The 22891-nt window shown below is 33.9% G+C and overlaps 1 protein-coding gene across 4 annotated transcripts in view; it reads right to left on the reverse strand.

Moving 5' to 3' along the window:
* Nucleotides 1-22891, reverse strand: part of PTBP3 (polypyrimidine tract binding protein 3) — an 89373-nt gene that overhangs the window by 52321 nt on the left and 14161 nt on the right. For 2 of the 4 annotated variants that reach the window (XM_072959929.1, XM_015248349.3), the window contains exon 2: nt 7868-7943. In XM_072959929.1, the coding sequence (XP_072816030.1) occupies nt 7868-7892 (25 nt within the window). In that variant the 5' untranslated portion in view covers nt 7893-7943. Of the gene's footprint in view, nt 1-7858; nt 7944-22891 lie in introns of all 4 variants that reach the window. The other 2 variants (XM_072959927.1, XM_015248348.3) reach the window with 1 other exon arrangement.

The following is a 22891-nucleotide window of genomic DNA, read 5'->3' on the forward strand; positions in this document are numbered from 1 at the left end:
TGCATAGTCTATAGCTATTTTCTTTGTGGTTACCATAGGGATTACGTTTAACATCCTAAAGTTATAACACTCTAATTTGAATTCAAACCAGCTTAACTTCAATAACATACAAAAACCCTATTCCTTTACAGCTCTGTCCCCACCCCTTTCAGTTGATATCACAAAATTACATCTTTGTACAATGTGTACACAGAAACAGAAACCACAATTCTTTTAAATGCATTAGTTTTCTGAATGATGTAGAAAACAAAATGTGAAATGCAAACCAAGTCACTTGGTAGCTTTTATGGTTTTGTTTCCTTTTTTTATTGTAGTAGTAGGTTTACAATGTTATATTAATTTCTGGTGCACAGCATAATGTTTCAGTCATACATATCCATACATATATTCCTTTTCATATTCTTTTTCACTATAGGTTTGTAAATAAGTTCATATGTCTTTTTTTTTTTTAAGATTCCACATATAAGTGATATCATATGGTATCTTTCTTTCTCTTTCTGGCTTACTTCACTTAGAATAATGATCTCCAGGGCCATCCATGTTGCTGTAAATGGCATTTTATTCTTTTTATGGCTGAGTAGTATTCCACTGTGTGTGTATACGTGTGTGTGTATTTTATCCAATCATCTGTTGATGGACATTTAGGTTGTTTCCACGTCTTGGCTATTGTATATGGTGCTGCTACGAACATTGGGGTACATGTATCTTTTCAATTAAAGCTCCCTCTGGATATATGCCCAGGGTGGGATTGTTGGATCATATAGTCTATTTTTAGTTTTTTAAGGAATCTCCATTCTGTTTTTCATAATGGCTGCACCAAACAACATTCCCACCAATAGGGTAGGAGCGTTCCCTTTTCTTCACACCTTCTCCAGCATTCATCATTTGTGGACTTTTTAATGATGGTCATTCTGACTTTGGTAGCTTTTAGATCAATAATTTTTAAAAAATATATTCATCTCTTTAATTTGCAGAAAACAAAAAGTGGATTACAAACCACTGTTAAAAGAGTAATATTGGCTTTTACAATTGCCTTCATTGAGATATTTCTCTTCACAGGGCTTTGTGTTACTGTCTAGTGTCCTTTTATTTCACCCTAAAGGACTCTTTTGAATATTTCTTGCAGGGTTGGTCGAGTGGTAACAGACACATTCAGTTTTTGCTCAACTGGGAATATCTGAATTCCTTTCCTGTTTGTGAAGGATGGATTTACCAAATAGGATACTTGGTTGACAGTTTTATTCCTTTAGCATTTTGAATATACTGGCCCACTGACTTCTGCCCAAAGTTCCTGAAGAGAAATCTGCTCATAGTCTTATTGAAGATCCCTTGTACATAATGAGTTGATTGTCTCTTTCTGCCTTTAGGATTCTCTGTCTCTGACATTTGAGGTTTGATTATAAACGTGTCTCAGTATGGGTCTCGCTGAATTCACCTTACTTGGAGTTCATTAAGCTTCTTGGATCTTTATATTCATGTTTTTCATCAAATGGGATTTGTTAACTCTGGAAATCAGATTCTTCCCCTTTCTTAGGGTTTTCTAGTTTTTGCTGTTTTTGTTTACTGTTTTCCCGATTGTTTTATTTAGACTGTCTCTATGGCAAGGATCAGGCTGAGTGTAAACTTAAGTTCTTCTCAGGTTTCTTCTGAGCCTTTTCCTGGGCATGCACAATCACTTCCTAATTTTCCCTGTTGATGCAGTTGTCTTTTTAATGTCCTAGTCTTCAATGTGTGGCTCCCAAAAGGGGAAAAAAAGGAAAAATGAAGGGTGATGGAAAGCACCAGACCTTTAAATCGCCTGGAAGTCATGTTTGTGTGGGAGGGGGGTGCTGGCCTGCAACAATAGGGGTAGATGCAAGGACAATGGCTGCCTGTCTCTTTGTCTGCAACTGTGCGATCAGAAGAAACAATCAGCAATCAGACTACAGATCCCTTAAAGTTGAAGGACAAGGTCCTTTATGCCCACCCTGGCTCCTGTTTGTAAGCTGTTCTGGAACTACACAGCTGCCTGCTATGTGCTGAGGGTGAGGAATGGAGAGCTACTACTGTTCTTGGAGCTGAAATTGACCAAAATTACCCACAATTTACTTTCCAAGTCTTCCCCTGGAACTTCCAAGCCTTCAATAGACTCCAGAATTTCAGATTACCTATAGACAGATTCTGCCTGTGCAATTGTTGTCTAGGTAGAAAGACAGACTCCTGGTGCTCCTTACTCTACCATGTTCCCAGAATCCCCCAATTATCCTTTAAATTAGCCAAAAAAATAAGGAAGAAAAGTCACATATCCACACATTTACCACTTTGTGTAGATTCAGTTTCCACCCTATCATTTTCCTCAAGTCTGAGGAATTTTCTTTCCCATTTCGTAAAATCTAAGTCTGTTACTAACAAATGTACTCAGCTCTTGTGTGCCTCAAAGGTGGCTTTATTTTTGAAAAATATTTAAACTGGATATAGAATTCCAGTTTGATTGTATTTATTTTTGGTACTTTTAAGACACTGCTCCACTGTCTCCTGGTTTGCACAGTTTTACGCAAGAAATCTCTCATTACTCTTATCTTTGTTTCTCTGAATAAAATGTGACTTTTTTCCTCTGGCTACTTTTAAGATTTGTCTGCATTCTTGGTTTTCAGCAATTTGATTACAATGAGTCTTGGTGTGGTTTTCATTGTGTTTACCTTGCCTGTGGTTCAGTGAAGCTCTTGGATATGTGGGTTTACAGTTTCCACTATATTTGGAACATTTTCAGTCCTTATTTCCTCAGATATATTTGTCTCTCCACCCTATCTTTTTCTTCTGGGACTTCAATTAAACATATGTTTAGACCACCTGATTTTATTCTACAGGTTACTAAGACTCTGTTCATATCTTTCTCATTTTTTGGGGTGGGGGACAGGGTCTATGTGCTTTAGTTTCTATTGCTGTCTTTAAATTCACTGATCATTTCTTCTGTAGAATATTAATGCTGTTACAGCCACACCATGTTTTTTAGATATTATTTTTATCTCTAGAAGTTCCATTTGGTTTTTTTAATTCCTCATTTTCCCCTTGTTATGCTGATATTTTCCTTTAAATCCTTTCACATACTTTTAATAACAGTTCCGAAGTCCCAATCTGCTAATTTCATCATCTATCATTTTCTAGATCTGTTTCTGCTGGTTGATTTTTCTCCTGGTTATGAGTCCACAATTTTCTGGTTCTTTCCATGTCTGAAAATTTCTGACTGAATGTTTAACACTGTGAGCACTAGGATTTGTTTTACCCCTTTAAAGTGCCAGACTTCTTTCTGGAAAAAAGTTAGGGTGGGTTTAGAATAGCCTTTATGCTAGAGCTGGTATACAACCTCTGTAAGGCACATGTGGTTTAATATTCAGCAATTTAAGGGCAGATTTATGGAGCACTTTTCTCACAGATGAAAACTAGAATTCCTACAGGCAGCATAATAAGAGGAAAAACAGTGTACACATGTAGAGATGTCCCAGAAGTAACACTTCCACTTATATGTCATTAGACAGCACTTAATCACATGGCTACATCTAGCTATAAGGAAGACTGGAAAAGCAGTCATTTAATCTAGGAGCAACATGTCTAGATAAAAACTAGGGCTCTGTTGCTGAGGAAAATAGAAAGTAATGGGGTATACAATTAACAGTTTCTGCCATGATTCCTAAGATTAAATTTAGGAGGAAAGTATGTAACTTATTTAGAAAAGTATAAAATATTTTCATAATTACCAAAGGACATAAAATAAGACCTAAAAACATTGACTCACATGTCATGTTCCCAGATGGAAAAACACCACCACAAAAAGATCAGCATTTCATATTAACATATAAATTTAATACAATTCTAATTAGAATCCCTAAGATTTTGTGGGGAAAGAATGGAGAATGAAGAACTATTTGTTTTAGAACTAGAGAAAATAATTTAAAGTTCACATGGAAGAAGATACATCCACGATAAGCTAAAAGACCTTTTTAAAGGAATATTAATAACTAATACTTAAGAACACCGAAGCAAAATGACCACATGCCTCAGTTTGCCTGATAAAACTTTTGGGGGGTAATAATACAAATATAAATTTTGGTGCGGCAAAATGTCAAGGTAAAAACACTGTTCTGATAGTCCTATGGAGTAGACGTATTTGCAATTGGTTTGGTGCACATATAACTCCTGTTACCAAAGAAGTAATAGTTTATGGATAAAATTAGAAAGTATAGTTGTCAAATTTTACAAATATTTTAAAATCTACATTTAGATTAATTGAACTATGAAAACTTTGTGAAGATTGTACTGAATACAAAAAAGATCCTTCAGTACAAGACTATACATGGCTTTCTTTTAGCTACCCACTATCAATGTGATTTTTAAAATTGCTTGTGTCTTTGAAGAATTACTTAAGTATCTTACAAAGGGATTAAACTCCTTTGTAAATGAGCCCTGAAAACTTTCTTTAATTGTTCAAAATCAGTTAGAAGTCTTCATTCAAAGCAGTCAAGGAATGGAGTACCAAATTCTTCCATTTTTGAAGCTTTTAGAGAATTGCAAATTTTGAATCAAACATTACAGAAGTATTTTTAATGTATAAATGACCTAAAAAAAAACAGTGAAATTTCCAGGTATCAACAGGCAAGTCCCTCAGAAGGGCCAAACTAAACTTAGGATTTTTTCATCTACCAGAAGTATTTAACAAGAAAGTCTATCTTAAACAAGTTTATACTGTATAGCACAAGGGAATATATTCAAGATCTTATAATAGCTCATAGTGAAAAAGAATATGAAAATGAATATATGTATATTCATGTATGACTGAAAAATTGTGCTGTACACCAGAAATGGACACAACATTGTAAACTGACTATAACCCAATTAAAAAAAAAGAAAGGAAGAAAGTCTATCTGTTCAGGGATTTGAATAGGGAAATATAAATGTCTGGATTTTTAAATTTTCTCCTTTCTGGTAGGAATCCCCAAAGCAATAAATTAACATATATATTAGAACATGTTAGGGGCTGGTGATACACTAGCAAAGTAAACACAAAACTACCCTGAAGATTCTCACAGAAGAAAAAATAATTAAGCAATATATTATCTCAAAACCAAAAATTATGAATCAAGGAAAAATAATATACTATCAGCAAATATCAGTAGACAGAAAAAACAGAAATATTAGCACTCCCAAGAAATCCATAATTGTAAAATCTGAGACTGTAAAAATTTTGTTTTAAATAATTTAAAAAATTAGGGGGAAAAAAGCAATAGAAACCATAAGAACAGAACAGCATACTGTTTTTTTTTTTGAAAATAACAAACCAGATAGTGTTTAAAAATAAATCAAATAGAACATAAAAAAAGAAAAATATATATCCTGAAATCAAATACCCATAGAAGAATTAAACAGCACATTAGACAAAGCTGAATAGATAATGAGTGAAACAGAAAGTCATTTCATGGAAATTACTGAAAATATATGGCCTTAAGGAGATGACAGTAAACGTAAGAGGTTAAAACAAATGCAGAACTAAATGAGGTGGTCCTTACACATCTAACTGAAGTTCCAGAAGGAGGTAATTCTGCGGAGAGTTGGGTCACTCCTAAACAGGATAAATGAAAGTAAGCTCCAGCAATGGTCCTCAACCTTGGCTGCATGTTATATGTTATTACCTAAAAAGCTTTAAAAACAAATTAGAAATAGACCTTAAACTGCTCTCCCCCACCAGAAATTTTGGAATTGGTGTGGAGTAAGTCAATGTATCTGTATTTTCTTCAATGCTTCCCACACTATTTTAGTGAGCATCCAGGGTTGAGAACCAGTGATCCATACCTAGACAGAGCTAGTGAAACTGCAGAACAAAATTAAAGAGAAAAACGTTAAAACAACTACAGAGAACTAATACTTTTCTACAAAATAATTACCTAGACTGACAAGACTTCTCAACAAAAGATGCCAAAAGAATAATAAAATAGTATCTTCATAGAGTTATGAGAAAATAACTGTCAACCTAGAATTTTAAACAGCTAACTACCATTCAATAGCAATATCAAAATAGATATTTTTAGTCAGTTTGAGAGGTTATCATTTATAGAGCTTTGCTGAAATAGTTACTAAAGAGGATGCACTTCAGGAAAAGAAACGCTGAATTTAGAATGGAATGAGATACAAAAAGAAATCCAGAACATAACAAAATACAACAGACTGCTGCTGCCAGCTAAGCTCACAACTCATACTCTCTTTTCCTAAGTAATCAGTCAACTAGAATGTCAGTGTTTCTGATCATCCATCCCAGTAGTTTGTAAACATGACCAAACAAACTGACCTCAGGTTTTAAAATAAGAACAGGCACATGGGCCTCACCCTAGACGTACTATAACTCTAGGGAGTAAGGACAGAAATGTTCTTAAAAGCCTACCAGATTAAGAGGTTAATCAGGTTCAGGAACTTTAGATTCTAGCATTTCCTTCATCCAGTAGTTCTCTTCGAGTGTGGTTCCTCAAACAGCAGCATCACTGTTACCTGGGAACTTGTGGAAATGCAAATTCCCGGTGCCCATCCCAAATCTACCAAATTAGAAATTTTGAGGATGGACTTAGCAACTGTGCTTTAACGAGCCCTCCGGGTGACACTAATGTCAGCTCAAGTATGAGAAAGCCCCTTAGTCTCATGCCTGTATCACTGTTCAAACTTCCATACGAACAAACCCCCTACTGACGCCCTGCCCACAAAATCCTTCCATTTAGTCTTCTAGAGCAATGTACCATGGTTGACCAATTCCCATAATTCTTAATCTCTTCACTAGATTTTCTTTTCATCTTTTGTCTTAACTGAACCTACTCCACTTCTCTTATAAGGTCCTCACATAAAGGTTGTTCACTCTCCCAAACACCATGTAACTCAGGGTCTGGAAAGTGAGATCCAATCTTTCCCTAACTCCCTATAACTCCAAAAACATCTCACCTTTTCTGAGACTCCCAGCTCTCATGGCTATAGTCGTCAACTGTCTTCCAAATTTCTCTTACAATGTTGAGACCAGAAGAACCTACTGCCTACCTGACAATTCCATTTGGATGTTCTAGAGGAACCTCAAACTCAATACATAAAAATCTGAACTTGCCATGTTGTCCAATTCTATTCTTCCTGTATTTACCAATATAAATGAAGGCACCATCATTCAGCTATCCAATTATCCAAGTCTAAAACTTGTAAATCGTCAATGGATCCCCTTATTCAAACATTCAGTTAATCATCAATTACTATTAATGTCACCATCTGTAAGTTCTTTAGTTCTCTCCATCACAACTGCTACTGCTCTAGTATAAATTACCCTCCCTTACTAGGATTTCCTGTACAACAATAGCCTCTTAACTGGTAGCTATCTACTCTAGTACTGCACTCCTCCCTTTCATTTCACAGTCCTCAAACTTCAAGAACATTTAATTTTAAAATCATGTGCTACCTTAAGGGATGTGAATTATGTTTCAGTTTTTTAAAATGTGATCTTATAGTTTTAATACTTTTATTCTAAATCCATCAGTATTCATCACAAGTTTTTTAACCTAGCTCTTTTACCCAATAGTTCCAAATCACCAATTTATTGATAATTTTATCATAACTATGTAGCAAAGAATGTTAATCAAAAAAAGAATTACAGAATTAGATCCAAATTAATCCTTAAAATTTAAGAGAGCTGTAACTAGTAATTTCATCTACATAAACTTCACTGCAACAAATTTTAGTTCTTGTTACAAATAGTAGCACTTCAACATGTTTATAAGATAAGCAAAATTAAAACATTGTGAAAGAATTGTTTTGAAACCCAGGGAAAGAAAACATTTTATATTTCGAAAAAATGAAAACTCACCATACACACCTGTAGAAGAAGTGGAATTGTTCATGGTAAAGGGTCTGTTAATGATGTCAGAAGAAAGAAGCTCATCAGATCCCCGCTGAAAAGCAAGAGCAATATTCTGTTAATAAAACAAGTCTTGGATAATGGTCCATATTTACTTCTGAAACTATTAAAAGCTAATAGTATTACTTCATCTGAATATCAAGCCATTTATGGGGAAGTCCTCAAGAATCACAATATCTAAAGGTTGGAAGTGAACTTAACAGTAATGAAAAATTATTGCATATCCACATGATTGTTACAAAAAAAAACCAAACAGAACTGCCATTCCATAATTGGGGGCATAATCCCACAATCCTTTTTAATATTCCATACCCAATCCTCTGAGATGTTATGTTTGAAGTACCAAAAACCATACTTAGGTTTACATCCTGACATTGTTTTCATAGTATATTTTTAAGTATATATTAAGTATATTTGGTATATTAAGTATGTTAAGTTTTTGTAATATACTTTAAAGTATTTGCATACAAATAATTTGTGCAGCACTCCCCAACTTTCCCATACATACGTATTTTTTTTAACACAAAGATGCAATTTATTTCTACGTTGGCCAAATCCTTTATAAGTGATTTTTCACCCATTAATCTTCAAAATGATTTTTAATGTGTACTTTTTCTTAAACAACTACTATCTAAGTAATTTACTCTTTTTTTCAGGTAAGAGTTTTGATCAATTCCAAAGCTGAATTGTCAATGTTAAAAGACAAATCAGACAAATCTTTTCATTGTAAACATAAGGTCTATTACCAAGATTAAAAAGTTTACATCTAGGAAGGACAATAAACACCAAGTATAAATTTAAAACCAACCTATTTCAAATGATAGTTTGTTTAGCTTGATCCATCTTTAAGAACAAATATTTCAGTCTAATTAAAGGATAAAACCTAATCCCCAAACTATCCTATAAATGTTATAATAGCAATAGTGCTTTGACAGATATTTAATGTTTAGGTCTAAGAACCACTTCTGTAGGGAACAACTTCAGCCTCTGCTGAAGAAAGGCAAACCAACTACATGTTTGAATAGTAAGAATAATTATTTAAACAATTCCTTTATTAGCCATCTTGAAATTATTCCCTTTGGTTCTTTCACTATAAGGTTATAGAGACAGCCTGGAACAAGAGGAAGGAATTAAGTGAGCATATAAGATGAAATAAAACTGAAAATCTCGAATTCCAGGAAGACCAACATTATGACTTCACTAAAAGCAAAGATTTTGATAATAACTGAAATATTGATAATATCTGAAATAAAGATATTGGCAGCCAAAGATAGACTTTGCAGCTGACCACTAGCGGATATGGAAAGGTAAGTTACTGCAGTTTTAAACATAGTAAAACTTTAAATGTGCTCAATGTGTTTTTATATATGAGGAATTTGGTTTCAAGTATGCATTACTAATAGATATATATTCTATACATATGTGAGTTTAGTATCAATATGCTTCTATTATGTAAACTGAATTAACCTAATCCTGGAAACCACTTAGAAATCACTTTAGCTCTACTTCGGACTTTCAGGAGTAGTTTAAAATGTCAACTAAACATTAATTGTAGGTGGACTGCAGAATGAAATGTAAAAGGAAAAACAATAAAGACTGTAGAAGATAACAAAAAAAAGTAATTAAAAATTTTTATTATCAAAAGACATCAACAGGAAATTAAAATGGCAAGTCATAGAGTGGGAGAAAATACCCGTAATACATACAACCAAGAAAGACTCTATATCCAGAACTTACTAAGAAAAAGAAAAAAACTAGGCTGGTGAGGCAGGGGCTGCACTGGGAATCTCTAAGTCAAGATAACAGGAAAGGACAAGAGAGTTGAACAGACACCTCACAAGTAAAGTGGTATACTTTATTACTGTTCCAGAGTATTTGTGCCCTCTCCTTTTCCTGTGAAAGAACTACTTATTCCCAACTAAGGCCATGTGACTTTCAGTGCCTCTGAGAGAGGACACTTCCCTGACCCACTGACTTTGAGCACAGTTTTGTGATATGCTTTGGCCTATGTAATACATATGGACATGACATACACAAAATCCAAGCAGAAAAATAGGGGCTGTTACTTTCAGCCTGATTCTCAGAGTAAGAACACATATAGCTCCACAACAGCCACCAACTTTGTAAGTGTAAAAGAAGTGTTTTTCCAAGCCATATCTAAATGACTAATACCATATCCAATAAATATGAAAAGATGTTTAACCTCAATGGTTATCAGGGATATGCAAGTTAAAACCACAAGGGAATACTAAAATATTAATATAAAAAGACTGACAAAATCAAGTGTTGATAAGAATGTGAAGTGACAGAACTCACGTGTTGCTAGTGGGAATGTAAATGGGTGCAACTGACCCAACAAACTAAAGCTAAATATATAAATATACTTTTATTCTACTCCTATGCGTACACTCAAGAGATTGCTTGTTATGTGCATCTATACATGTAAGAATGTTCTCAACAGCACTATTTCTACTAACCAAACTAGAAACAAGCAAATATCATCAACTATAGAACGGGTGAAGAACTTCTGTAAATGCAGTCAATGTTTTATAGCAATGAGAATGAACTACTGCTCCACACAATATATAAAAATCTCACAAACATAACCAATCACAGAAGAACACTTACTATATTATTGCATTTATATAGAGTTCAAAAAGTAGTCAAAATTAAATCATATATCTAAACTATATATCTACATACAGAAGATGAATGTTGGACCCCTTTCTTATATCATATGCAAAATTTAACTCAAGAAGGGTGTACACCTAAGTGTACTGTGAAACTCTTAATAGGAAATACAGGAGTTAATCTTCATGGCTCTGGGTTAGGAAGTGGTTTCTTGACACCAAAAGCACAAGTGACAAAAGAAAAAAGAATAAATAGCATAATCTCTTATAACTCAATAACAAAAAGACAACCAATTAAAAATATGCAAAAGATTTAAACAGACATTTCTCCAAGAAAATATACAGTCAATAAGCACATGAAAAGAAGTACAGCATTAGTCATTAAGGAAATGCAAATCAAAACCACAAAGAGATTACTTCAAATAAAAATCAAGACAATGATATCACCACAGTCATTATCAAAACAGTTAAAATTTAAAATGGTGACAATATCAAATGAAGGTGCAGATGTGACAAAAACTGGACTTCTCATACATTGCTGATAGGAAAGGAAAATGGTATAGCCACTCTGAAAAGTTTGGTGGTTTCTTACACAACTAAACATACACAGCAATCTCAAAAGATCAGATGTCCAAAACAAAAACTCACATGTTCTATGATTTCATTTACATAACTTTCTTAAAATGACAAAATTACAGAGACAGAAAACAGACTAGCCATTGCCAGAAGGCAGAGATGTTGTGGGAAGGTAGTGAGTATGACTGTAAAAGGTAACATAAGGGAGCTCTCTGTGGTGATGGATTAGTTCTGTATCTTGACTGTGGTGAAAGTTACATGAATCTACACATGCAATAAATAAGATAAAATAGAACTACACACAGGTACTGTATCAATGTCAATATTCTTGTTTTGATAGCGTACTATAAGTATGTAAGCAGTAACCACTGGAGGTAACTGAAGGGTACACAGCTCTCTGAGTACCTTTACAACTTTCTGAGAATCTCCAATTTTTTCAAAAGTAAAACAAAAACAAACTGCAATGAGATAACATCATTCTGAGCCAGAGGCTTCCTACTGACTTGAGAGATTTCTTGCTAACCTAGAACAGTCATTCCCGTCACATGCGTACCTCACGCGTGGATAAGAAAAAATTGGTCAAGCTGCCAACTATCATATTCTCAGAGCTCATCCCTCACACTATCCGTCTACACAATGGTGGTCCAGAAGGCATCCTTCAAAAACAAGCAACATTCAAAGAACAACCACATGAGTTCCTTATTGGAATCTATATACAAGGAAAAAGGAAAGAATCAAAAGACAGCGTACAACAGAACAACTATACAACTTTACATTATGAGCAAATGGTTCTGTGTAAAATGAAAAAAAAATTTTAGAAAATATAATAGTCTCTCCTAAATAAAAGACAAAGGGATACAACAGCTCAAGAGAGAGGCAAATCAGAATTCTACCAAGGGAATTAAAAGACAGACTGATGAAAAACAAGAAACAGGGCCACAAGTCAAACATTTCAGAGAAGCCTAAGAGGGCCAGAAGTGCAAAACATCTTTCTATCTTCCAAAGAAGTTGCGTGCTGAGAGGAATCAATTCTTACTCAAAAATTTCAATATCAAAAAGCTACAAAGAATCAATTTTCAGGAAAGAACTTCCTTTGAGGTACATGAGATTACCTAAAAGACATCTAGAGAAGGTCTGCCCCAGACAAGGCTTGCCAGCTAAGAGTCCAAAAATGCACACATGCCATTTCAGTTTCAATTTGGGGAGAGAAATGATTTATTCATGATAAACTCTGTTACCTAGTTTCCTAACAAATAAATCTCCAATCAACTATTAAAGTGAAATTATTCCTTGTACTTACTGAATTGAGTCTAAATGTATTGTGATGGTGATTAAAAGCTCTTTCTAATCTGGACCTCTTAGTCACAATAACACTCCTGTCTTGGAATTTTTCCTCAAATAAGTAATCTTTATTCCTGCCTCTTTTTATGTTACTCTCCCACCTCAAACACTGTCCCTTCATGACATATCCAGTACTACCTAATGGTCACAGGTAAACAGTACCACATCCTGGGAAATTTTTCAACCCCAAAGTGAAGAGGTTGAACTTAATTTTGATTGTCGTTCAACATTAAAATGTACAAGACTCTAGGATTTTAGTACACCTCACATAATATATTCTTCCTATATGTATAACTATCAATATCACCCATTTTGTCATATATATATATATACACAAAGTTTTTTCTCAGCTGTTTTGAGGTCTATTATGGTGCCTGACACTTGATTACATGCCCTACAGCATTGCGCCAGGTACAAAACAATGGCTCTTTGCCCTGGCTATGCATTAAAATCACATATCCAAGTTTAAAATAAATACTATATACCATGTCCCATTCCAGAGGTTCTTAACCAGTAGGTCTAGACTGAGGCTTAGGCACCTGTGTATTTCCAAAGCTTTAATGTGTAGCTAATTGAGAGCTATTATAAACAGGTGGACACAGAAGCATAATAGTAAAGTGATTTAAAATGTACTCTCCTGGAGTAGACCAGATCTAGGTTTGAAAAGGCTTCACAAACTTACCTCTGTGTGATAATACGTATTATTTAACTTCTCTAAAGCTCAGTTTGTTAATCTGCAAAATGAGGGTCATAATGGTACCCATCCTCATGGGTTGTTCTGAGGATTAATATTTCTAATACACAGGTCTCATTAAACAGTGACAAACACATACTAATGATTTATCACTCAATCTTTTTCAAAAGCTATAGATGCCAATGGTTAAATGTATGCAGTGTAATTAGTATTGAACAGCAATCTCCCAAAGGTGAAAGATATTCTTTCAATAAAGGAAACTTCCTAAAGTTTTAAAAAGAAATTCAAACTCCTAATACTAACAAAAAGAAAAGTTCTTTCTTTCAGATGAATTGATAAAATACTGGAATGTGATAAAATCAAAATGTAGAGGAACAGACAGGAGATTTAATAAAGTCTCATTTATGATTAACCTTTGAGAATGAGAAATAAAGCATGTATTTGTCTGGGCATTAGCATTTTTCTTGCAGTACACTGATGCTATTTGTTTAGAGAGAAAGGAGGTCAAATTTTTCACTATAATCATCCTTATTTAAACATCTTTGAATACTTATCCAATTATCTCAGAAAAAATATGTAGATGTTAAATAGCTATTATCACTTTTCATTTTGATATTTCAATTTTACCTTAACATGCACTGTACAAAGTTATAATATGAATCTATGCTTTTCTCTGTAATCCTTTTAACTGATAATAGGCTTTTGCCACATTGTTACATAGTCTCCATCATAATTATTTTTAATGAATTTTAAAAATTCTATAATGGCATACTTAATATTCCCCTACTATTAAATACTGGATTAACTGCAATTTACCGATATCAAAAATTATGCTGCATTAATTTAAAATATAGCATTTTCTGTATTTGTATTCTATTCACAGAATAAATATTCAGAAGTAAAACAGACAAATATAGCATTTTCTGTATTTGTATTCTATTCACAGAATAAATATTCAGAAGTAAAACAGACAATTTTTTCTTTTTGAATGAAAGTAAAACAGCCAGAAATCTCAAGTTTCTACTTAACAATGTAGAGTAACTTCAAGTTACTACTACACTACAAGTGACTACTAAGAAGTATTTTTATTCTATAGAGGTCTTTCAAATATTGTTAGAATCAGTCTATGGTTGCCCCATTTTAATATTACTCAGAATATGGCTCACCATTTGTGTAGTAAGGAATTTAACCTTGTTCAAAGAGAGGTCTGGCTTTTGCCTTCTTCTGGGAAGTAATCTGTAAACCCCTGGAAGGTCATGCCTGAAAGAAGAGTCTTCTTTTTAACCCAGTGGCTTTGAGTCACCACATAGCTTTACAGTCAGGGTTGGTACCACCAAAAAAAATCAACAATGTGTCAGGGTAGGGACTCCTGGTCAGCCTAGAGGGGCTGTAGACTACATTCTAAGATCAGCCTCAAGAGCAACCAACTGTGCTTACCTAAAGGATTAAGGAGCCCCTCAATAAAATGTAATCATCAAAGCAAAGGGAGCTTCCCTGTCTGACAATATTTCATGAGTACTGTTATACATCGATGATGGGAAACTAATGTGTCCTGACACCATGGGGAGAGGACAAGGAAGCTCTGCGTTTGATACTTCTCCAGACTTCTGACCTATGTTTCTTCCATTTGCCTGATTCAAATCTATATCCTTTCCCTATAATAACCAGTAATCATGAGCACAAAAGCTTTCAGTGAGTTCTCTAAGTTATTCTAACAAATTATGGGGACCTAACTCCTCTTATGGATAAACGATGAATCAACAGAGCAAATATAACTTAAAAAAAAAAAAGGAAATATTCATTTAACACTTTTTGAAACTTCATGCTTCATCTCCAAATTACCATTTGGACTTTTAACTGTAAAAGAAAAATTTAGTCCAAAAATGTGATCAAAATTCATGTACTGAAAAACTGGGAAAATTAAATTTATGTGGCATATTAAACAAATTAATGCAACATCTTAACTGTCAGTCAATGTATAGACACAAAGTATAAACTATCATAATAAGGAAATGGTGAAATTACAGTCTTCAAAATAAAACCATTTAAGTCATTCTACTAGATCTTTCAAAAGTAACAGGAAGAGCTTTCAAAAAGAATATGCCTAAAATCATGCATAAATAAAGTGAGTCCTATAGTATCAAGCAAAATGCTAGAGTGGCTATTTTTATTTTTATTAACTTAAAAAATACAATAAAAAAATTAAAATATTTGATCCTAAAGTTTCATATCTGAAAATTGTTTTACATCTGAAATGGGATTTACCATTCGTTATATAGAATAAACAACACATATCTCAAATAATTATGATACTTTAAAAAACTAGTAACTTCTTGACCCTAATAATTTTCGGATTAGATAAACAAAAAATGAAGAGCAAAAGGAGCTTATATTTGAAAATGCAGTCATTAAAAAAAATTCTGATAATCAAAATTAACTGGCCAAGCTTTCTCCCCCAAGAATTCATTTTCAAATTATAGAAAAAAAGGTTTTTTAATGTTATAAAGCTCAAATCCCAAAAGTCATATTTTTTGGTAAGCTTGTAAAAGGAGAAAAGCACAATTAGTTCTGTATTACTTTAAAGATTCCCTTCTTTTAAGAAAACAAAACTTTTCTTTCCTAGACATAAATTCTTTCTCCTAAAAATACATTGCTGCCTATAATTACAGATTACTAGAGTGAAAAACAAAAAGTATTGAAAATCATGTTTAATATTTATATCTTAAATGTCTGAAAAGCAATTTTCCATTATAGTTAAGTAAGAGGAATGCAGACCTAGGTAAAACTGAGTATATGTCTTGTATAGGAGGAAAACTTTTCCCTTCTTCCCTTCTAGGTTCTTTGGCTGGTCTAATAAACTGACATGAGACAGATTAATAGGAGAAAAACATATTTAATTTCATATGTACAGGAACTCATAAAAATATGAGGCTCCAAGAAGTGACCAAAGCATACAACTTTTATATCTTTTAGACATAGAAACAATTATTCGTGAAGATTTGACAAAACAAGGGGGCTAGGATTTGGGGTAGCAAATTAATAAACAAGTAACAAAGTTTGTTTAATCAGCCTTCTCTGCCTTAAATTCCCTATCTCTGGCGATAAGGATGCCTTCTACCTTCCTGGTATAAGGATACTTTCACAGGGAGATTTATTTCCTGCTTTCAGGGGAACAAAGGAGGGTCAGAGTGTCCTTGTCCTACCTGTTTTTAAATAACTTTAATTCAAAACAATCAACATGCCAAAGTGACATACTTTGGGGTGGCACATTTTACTTCTCACTCTCGTAAGGTCTGACTGCTTTGGTAAGAGATTATAGTTTAAGAGACAGATGGAAGATAAGCAGAATGAAGACATTTTAATAAATGATGGAAAGCTTATTTGGGTGAGTGACTGCAGATGATCAACAGGAAGAAATTGCTTAAAACGGAAAGGAAAAAGACTGTACCACAGGTAAACATATTAACATTACACAAAAAGACTTTAACAACCCAAATAATGAAGACATCACGGGAGTAGGAGGCAGGTAGTGGCACCAACAGCTCTCAATCAACAGTCTCCTTAGAAACACACAGTAAATTTACATAAGTGCAGCATCTGTCCTATGGACTTGTTAGCTCTCTAAGCCCACACACCTATCAGCTTCATTGCCTTGAGTATCAATTACTGAAGCTCTCTCCTGATGAAGAATAATTAAATATACAGGGCCAACAAAGCAAACTGTAATTAAGCAGCACAAATAAAGTGTTTTATTATCAAATTTGATGGGAAGTGGTTTTACTTAGAATTAAAGTGAGATTACAATATGATAAAAGGCAATCCACAGAACTAAGAAATAGCCAATAAAGTAACAGATAAGGAAGATTCTGAAAATAAACCATTAACTCATGGTTAAACTTCAGATCATACCTAAAATGCACATGAAATTCAAGAGTAAGATATCATTTGTTTTAGACTATTAAGATACTCTGACCATAAAAAAGAAACTATCAAAAAATTTAAAAAAAAAACACTTCACAATCTTCCATAATACTAGAACTATTTTTTTAAATAAAGAATCTTCAATACTGAAATTAATATTCAAGTCCTACCTTGAAGCTAAGGTAGTCCTTTCTATAAAATTTCTAGGAAATGGTCTTGTGACCCTTTGTAAACATTTTCCAGAACAGAAAATTCGTATTAATCCTGCTCTGTTACTATGTTTTTCCATAAACAGAAATAAAAGTGATATTACATAATCTCATCATATTATACACACTTGCTTATTACTCACCTTTATATCCTCTTCCAAAGAACTTAATATAATGGAATGGAATCTGTGTTCAAGTTTTTTGCTTAAAAAATGAGTAATAACTATAAAGGCAAGTGAATAAACTGAATATTCAGTGAGGGTTTTAGATTAATTGTGAGGCAGTACAAGATAACTTGAAGTTTTTTTTAACGTTTAGCTTTTTGTTAACATCTACAATTTCATAGCTCCTGTTGCTCTAAACACATCTAAACCCCAAAGCCTTACAAATGACTTGGAGATCATATCCCCATCAACACTGTGGCCCCATCAATATTCTCATCTACTAAATGAGTGTGATTATGCCTAAAAATATTTCTTAAAGATCAGTTACCCCAAAAAAGAATAGTTAGCAAATTGTTCATTTGTGACATTTTCCTTTCCAAGGCTGCCATTGTTGAGATTTCAGGATAAGAATAAAAAAAAGTGGTAAAGATGGGGTAAATTCTTCAAATATACAGTGGTGGCAATGTTTAAAATTCCCTGTTATGACACAGTTTTTGATTGTCTTCATTTTCCATGACATCTTAACAATAAAATACTAACACTTCTTCAATGACTAGCAAATTATTCCTCCAAATGCCTTCTAATTCATGGCATCTGGTTAAAATGCCATTCATTTGAATACTTATTTAGTTCCTACTTTATAGGCATAGATCATACATACTGAATTCAATAGGTGTAAGTGTCTTAGCAATAATATTCATTCATTCAATAAATCTAACAAATATTTACTAAGCACCAAACAACGTGCTAGCTCTTTAAGCACTAAGGAAAATTCCAGTGAACAAAAATCCCCGCCCTTATGGAGTTCACAATTATGCAGAAGGAAATACATAATAATCAAAGAAAGAAAATTGTGTAGTATGTCTTAAAATCATAGTAGTTTTTAAAACGTAGGATAAAGAGCAGCTAGGGGTAAAGAAAACTGTGATTTTAAATCTTTCCTTAAAGATTTAAGAGAAAGTGATGTTTAAGCAAGGTCTTACGGAGGTAAGGAGTAAGATATGTATATACCTGAGGGAAGAATGTTGTAGGCCATGGAAACTAAGATAGAATGCCTTGCATGTTCTAGAAAACAGTGAGAAGGCCAACTGTGACTGAAGGAGAGCGAGCAAGGAGAGAAAAAAACTGAAGAGACTAGGACAGTGTGTCAGCATGTGGGGCCTTGAAGGACATTCTACAAAATTTTACTGAGTAATATGAAGGGCAAAGAGTTGTGAACAGAGGAGTGACGTGATCTGATACACTCTTTAAAGGAGTGTTGAGGACAGTCTGAAATAAGTCAGGGGAGGAAGCAGAGACTGCAGGATGCCACAGTGACAATCCAGCTGAGGAGCCAGAGGAGTGTGGTATGGGGGAGAGGGACTGAATTTTGAATATACTTAAAAAGATTTGCTAATAAATTCAACATGGAGTGGGAGAAAAGAAAGAAGTCAAAGATGCCCTGGTTATCCCAAATAGGCCTAAATGTAAAATACTCTGTCCTATTGTCAGTTCATAGACATTTTAAAGTTTATACTATACATATTCTCTCAATTCTCACAATCCACAAAATAGGTATGACTATCCCTCAAAGAATTGGAGAGATTACACTAACTGACAGAGATAAGAGGTGGTAGGTGGTACAATTAAAATCCAGCCCTGATTTATTTTTCACCCCTCATACCAGTTGCTCTTCAGCCTAATGAACAACCTCCTCTCAATATATTATGCCAATCCTTTGATCCACATCTAGACATTATTTTATATTAGAACTGTATGTGAAGATACGTATGTGCAATTCTTTACAAGAACAAAATAAAGTACAAGGATAGCTAATACTGACCGCTCATGTGACAGTTCTATTCTATGCACTTTATCATATATATTTCCTGTAATCTAAGAAGTCTTCAATTGTAAGACCCCATCATTTCATCTAACATCTAGAAAGAAAAAGTGCTGTCAATTAAATTATAATACACTATCAACATTAAGATGCACCCTGATGTTGGAAATGTTAATATAAAAAATGTGTGCCTTTGAATCAATGAAATATCAAATCCTCACAAAATTCTAAGGACTGAGCAATATTATGGTTACCAGTGTTGGTTCAAAAATTACTCGTATCTCATTCATTAAAAATACTAGTTCTATCTTTTTCCTTTCTACATTTTAAGTTATGAGCCTCTTTCAAGTCTTTTTCCCTCAAGATTATAACTAATGGAATATTAGTGCTTAACACTGAAACTGTCGGTGTCTAGAATTAATATCAAGACCACTCCCAGGTTCAATAATTCTCTAGAAGGACTTACATGACTTGGCATATACTTGTGTTCACGTCTAAGATTCATTACAGTGGAAGGATACAAAGCAAAATCAGCAAAAGATTGAGGTGTATGGGGCCAAAATCTGCAGGAAACCAGGTGCAAACTTTCAAAAGTTCTCTTCAAGTGAAGCCACAATGGACACATTAATTCTTCCAGCACTGAATTGCAACAATATATACAGAATGTCGTCTCCCAGAGAAGGTCATTAGAGACTCACTGCCCAGGATTTTTACTGGAGGCTGGTCATACAGACATCCTCTGCCTAGTGGGTACCAAAATTTCAAACTCCCAGAAAGAAGGATAAACCTTATCATTTACATAAACAGTCTAGGCACAATGAGCCACTCTTATCATTTAAGGACAGGTAATACCAATATAGGGAACTGTTTACCAGCTAAGGGCCAACCTTCCAAGCAGCCTTTCCAAGGATAGCAGTCTGCAGCCTGCTACATTAACTACTTTCTGCCCACTTGCCAAGCCCAATTGGCCAAGCAAGTCTTAATTTTTCTTTCAGCTGTTACAGCTAAAATCCAGACACACTTCTTTTGTTAAGGTTCTATCCACAACCACTGCTGTTGCTACATTAGCAATCGATCTGAAGGGGCTCTGTGTAGCCTCCATGGGATCAGGGGCAGGATACAGCATCATAGGATTAAATGTGATCAACGGTACAGGCTATGGAGTCACCCTCCGGATTCAAATCCTGGTTCCACTACTTACTGTGTGATGGATAAGCTATTTTGTCTCTTTGCACCTCAGTTTCCACATCTGACATGGGGAGAATATGAACATCTTCCTCATAATGTTATGAGGATTAATGCAAAAATACACATGAAGGACTTAGTACTTATTATTTTTTAAAAGGAAGTTTTCCTCCCTCTCTGCCTATCATTCTATCTCAGGTTAACTGACAATTAGAATAACCAGGGCCTTATACCCACGGTCATGATACAGCAGCAACAGCTACAGTACCAAAGTGTATCATCAACTTACAGTAGAGAAAACGGACTTTATATTAAGCAGCATTTGGACACCTAGGTAGTCATCAGGAAAAAGATAAAGTTGACTCTATACTTCACATCACACACAAAGATAAAGTACAAATGAATCAAGACCTAAATGTGAAAAATAATCACACAAGTATTATAAGAAAACACAAGCGAATGCCTTTATAACCCTTGAATGGGGAGAGCCTGTCTGTGACTTAAAATCCTGAGTTATATTACTATGACGACAATGACAACAACTACTACTAGAAATAAATTTAATTATCCAACAATCAAAAGCCTCCACATGGCAGAAAGTCTCATAAGCAGGTTGAATGACACACTGGGGAAAATAGTTGAAGCTCATTATAGACAAAGAATTTACTTCCCTAATTTATAAAGAGCTTCTGGAAGTTGAGAAGAAAAAGGCTAAGCCAACAGACAAATAAAGGACAAGAACCAACATCCCAAAGGTAATAAAAAAATACAAAAATATATTCTACTTCACTTATAAAAGAAATGCAACTAAATTTAGATAACATTTCTCACCAATAAGACTGGGAAAAATCCAAAAGTTCGACAACACAATCTTGGCAAGAACTGAGTTGTACAAAATAGTACTACCCCAATGGAGGTAAATCTGGTACTATTTCCTAATGACACACTTAACCTCTGATATGCCAATCCCATGCCTGAACTTAATTCACAGATATACCTGCATACACATGAAATGACATATGTGCAAGAGTATTCATGAGAACTGTTTATTAGAGCACAATACTGGAATAATATAAAAGTCCATCAACAAAGGACCCAATAAATAACTTCTATAAACACAAAATAAAATATTTTAAAGCTGTTAAAAATTAGAATGGGGTAACTTTGGGAAGATTCCCTATGTTTTGGTGAAAAAAATCAAAGTGTAGAACAGTACATATAAATATGCTGTCTTGTATAAGAAAAAGAGAAATATATGTATAGTTGCCTATATTTGCATTAAAAACATACTAAGTGGGTAAAAAAACTAATAAAATTGTCACTTCTGGGGAGAAAACAAGGGAGGTAACACTGTAAATCAGAGTTCTCTATACATAGTCAAAAATTTATTTTTTGTTGAATTACTTCAGTTAAATTTTATTTATGAATGTAATTTTTATTTTTATCAAATACATGTGCTGTAACAAATATTACAAAGGAGTTTATATGATAAAAACAAATCTCCTGACCCCAAACCCAATCTTTAAACAGTTATTTCCTAACAGTTGTGGCCATAACCCTAGATAATATGCTTATACTACTATTTTGGGGTTATCAACTTTAAAAATAAACTGACCCACCTCTAAGATGAAAACTTAAGAATTTATCTCTTGTAATTCCTCCTTTTCCTATCCTTTCAATGTTTGAAATATATGATATTAACTTTAATTCTTATATACATATCCTTGAACTTTAAATACTGTACTTGTATGTTTATTGCTTATTTTGTAAATTTGACATTATCTCTTGATTCTCCATTTTGAAGGAAAGCTTTTGGGGTTAATAACGTGTTCTTCCCTTCTCTCCCTTCCTCTGCCAGCTTCATTTCTGCTTTTTTATTCCTATAGTTGTTACTGCCTGCTCTGCAACAACAGCATTCTGGGCTTTGTGTATCTGTGTTTGGTCCAAAGGTTGACTCAAAGTTGAAAATCAATAAACATCATTTACATTTTTATTACTATGTAAATACTGTTCCTGGAAACATAATCCTGGCACACTTCACTTCTTACTGTGTCTAACATCACAACCTTAGAACCGCTTGAAAAGACTGTTCCTAGAATCAAAATCAAATGGATTCTTTCATATTCTATCAAATCCTTAATATCATGTCACATTCTAATTTTGTTCAGTTATACATTTATTCATTCATTCATTCATTCATTCTTTCCATGACATTTTTAACTATCTCTATTTTCTTCACACTATCATCCTTTATTATACCTCACATTTTTCCCAGACTCTTCATGATACCATTCATTCTATCTAGTCCCCATTTTTCTTCCCAAGACCCTCCTAAAATCCTTCTTTCTCCTGCTTCAGTCTAGAATGACTGTTCTCTAGGACTTCTGAAAAGCTATTAACCTAAGTCTTCCTTTTACTTTTCTTCTTGGTTGGCTCAACT

The sequence above is a fragment of the Vicugna pacos genome, chromosome 4 (genome assembly GCF_048564905.1).
Source record: "Vicugna pacos chromosome 4, VicPac4, whole genome shotgun sequence".
Taxonomy (NCBI): domain Eukaryota; kingdom Metazoa; phylum Chordata; class Mammalia; order Artiodactyla; family Camelidae; genus Vicugna; species Vicugna pacos.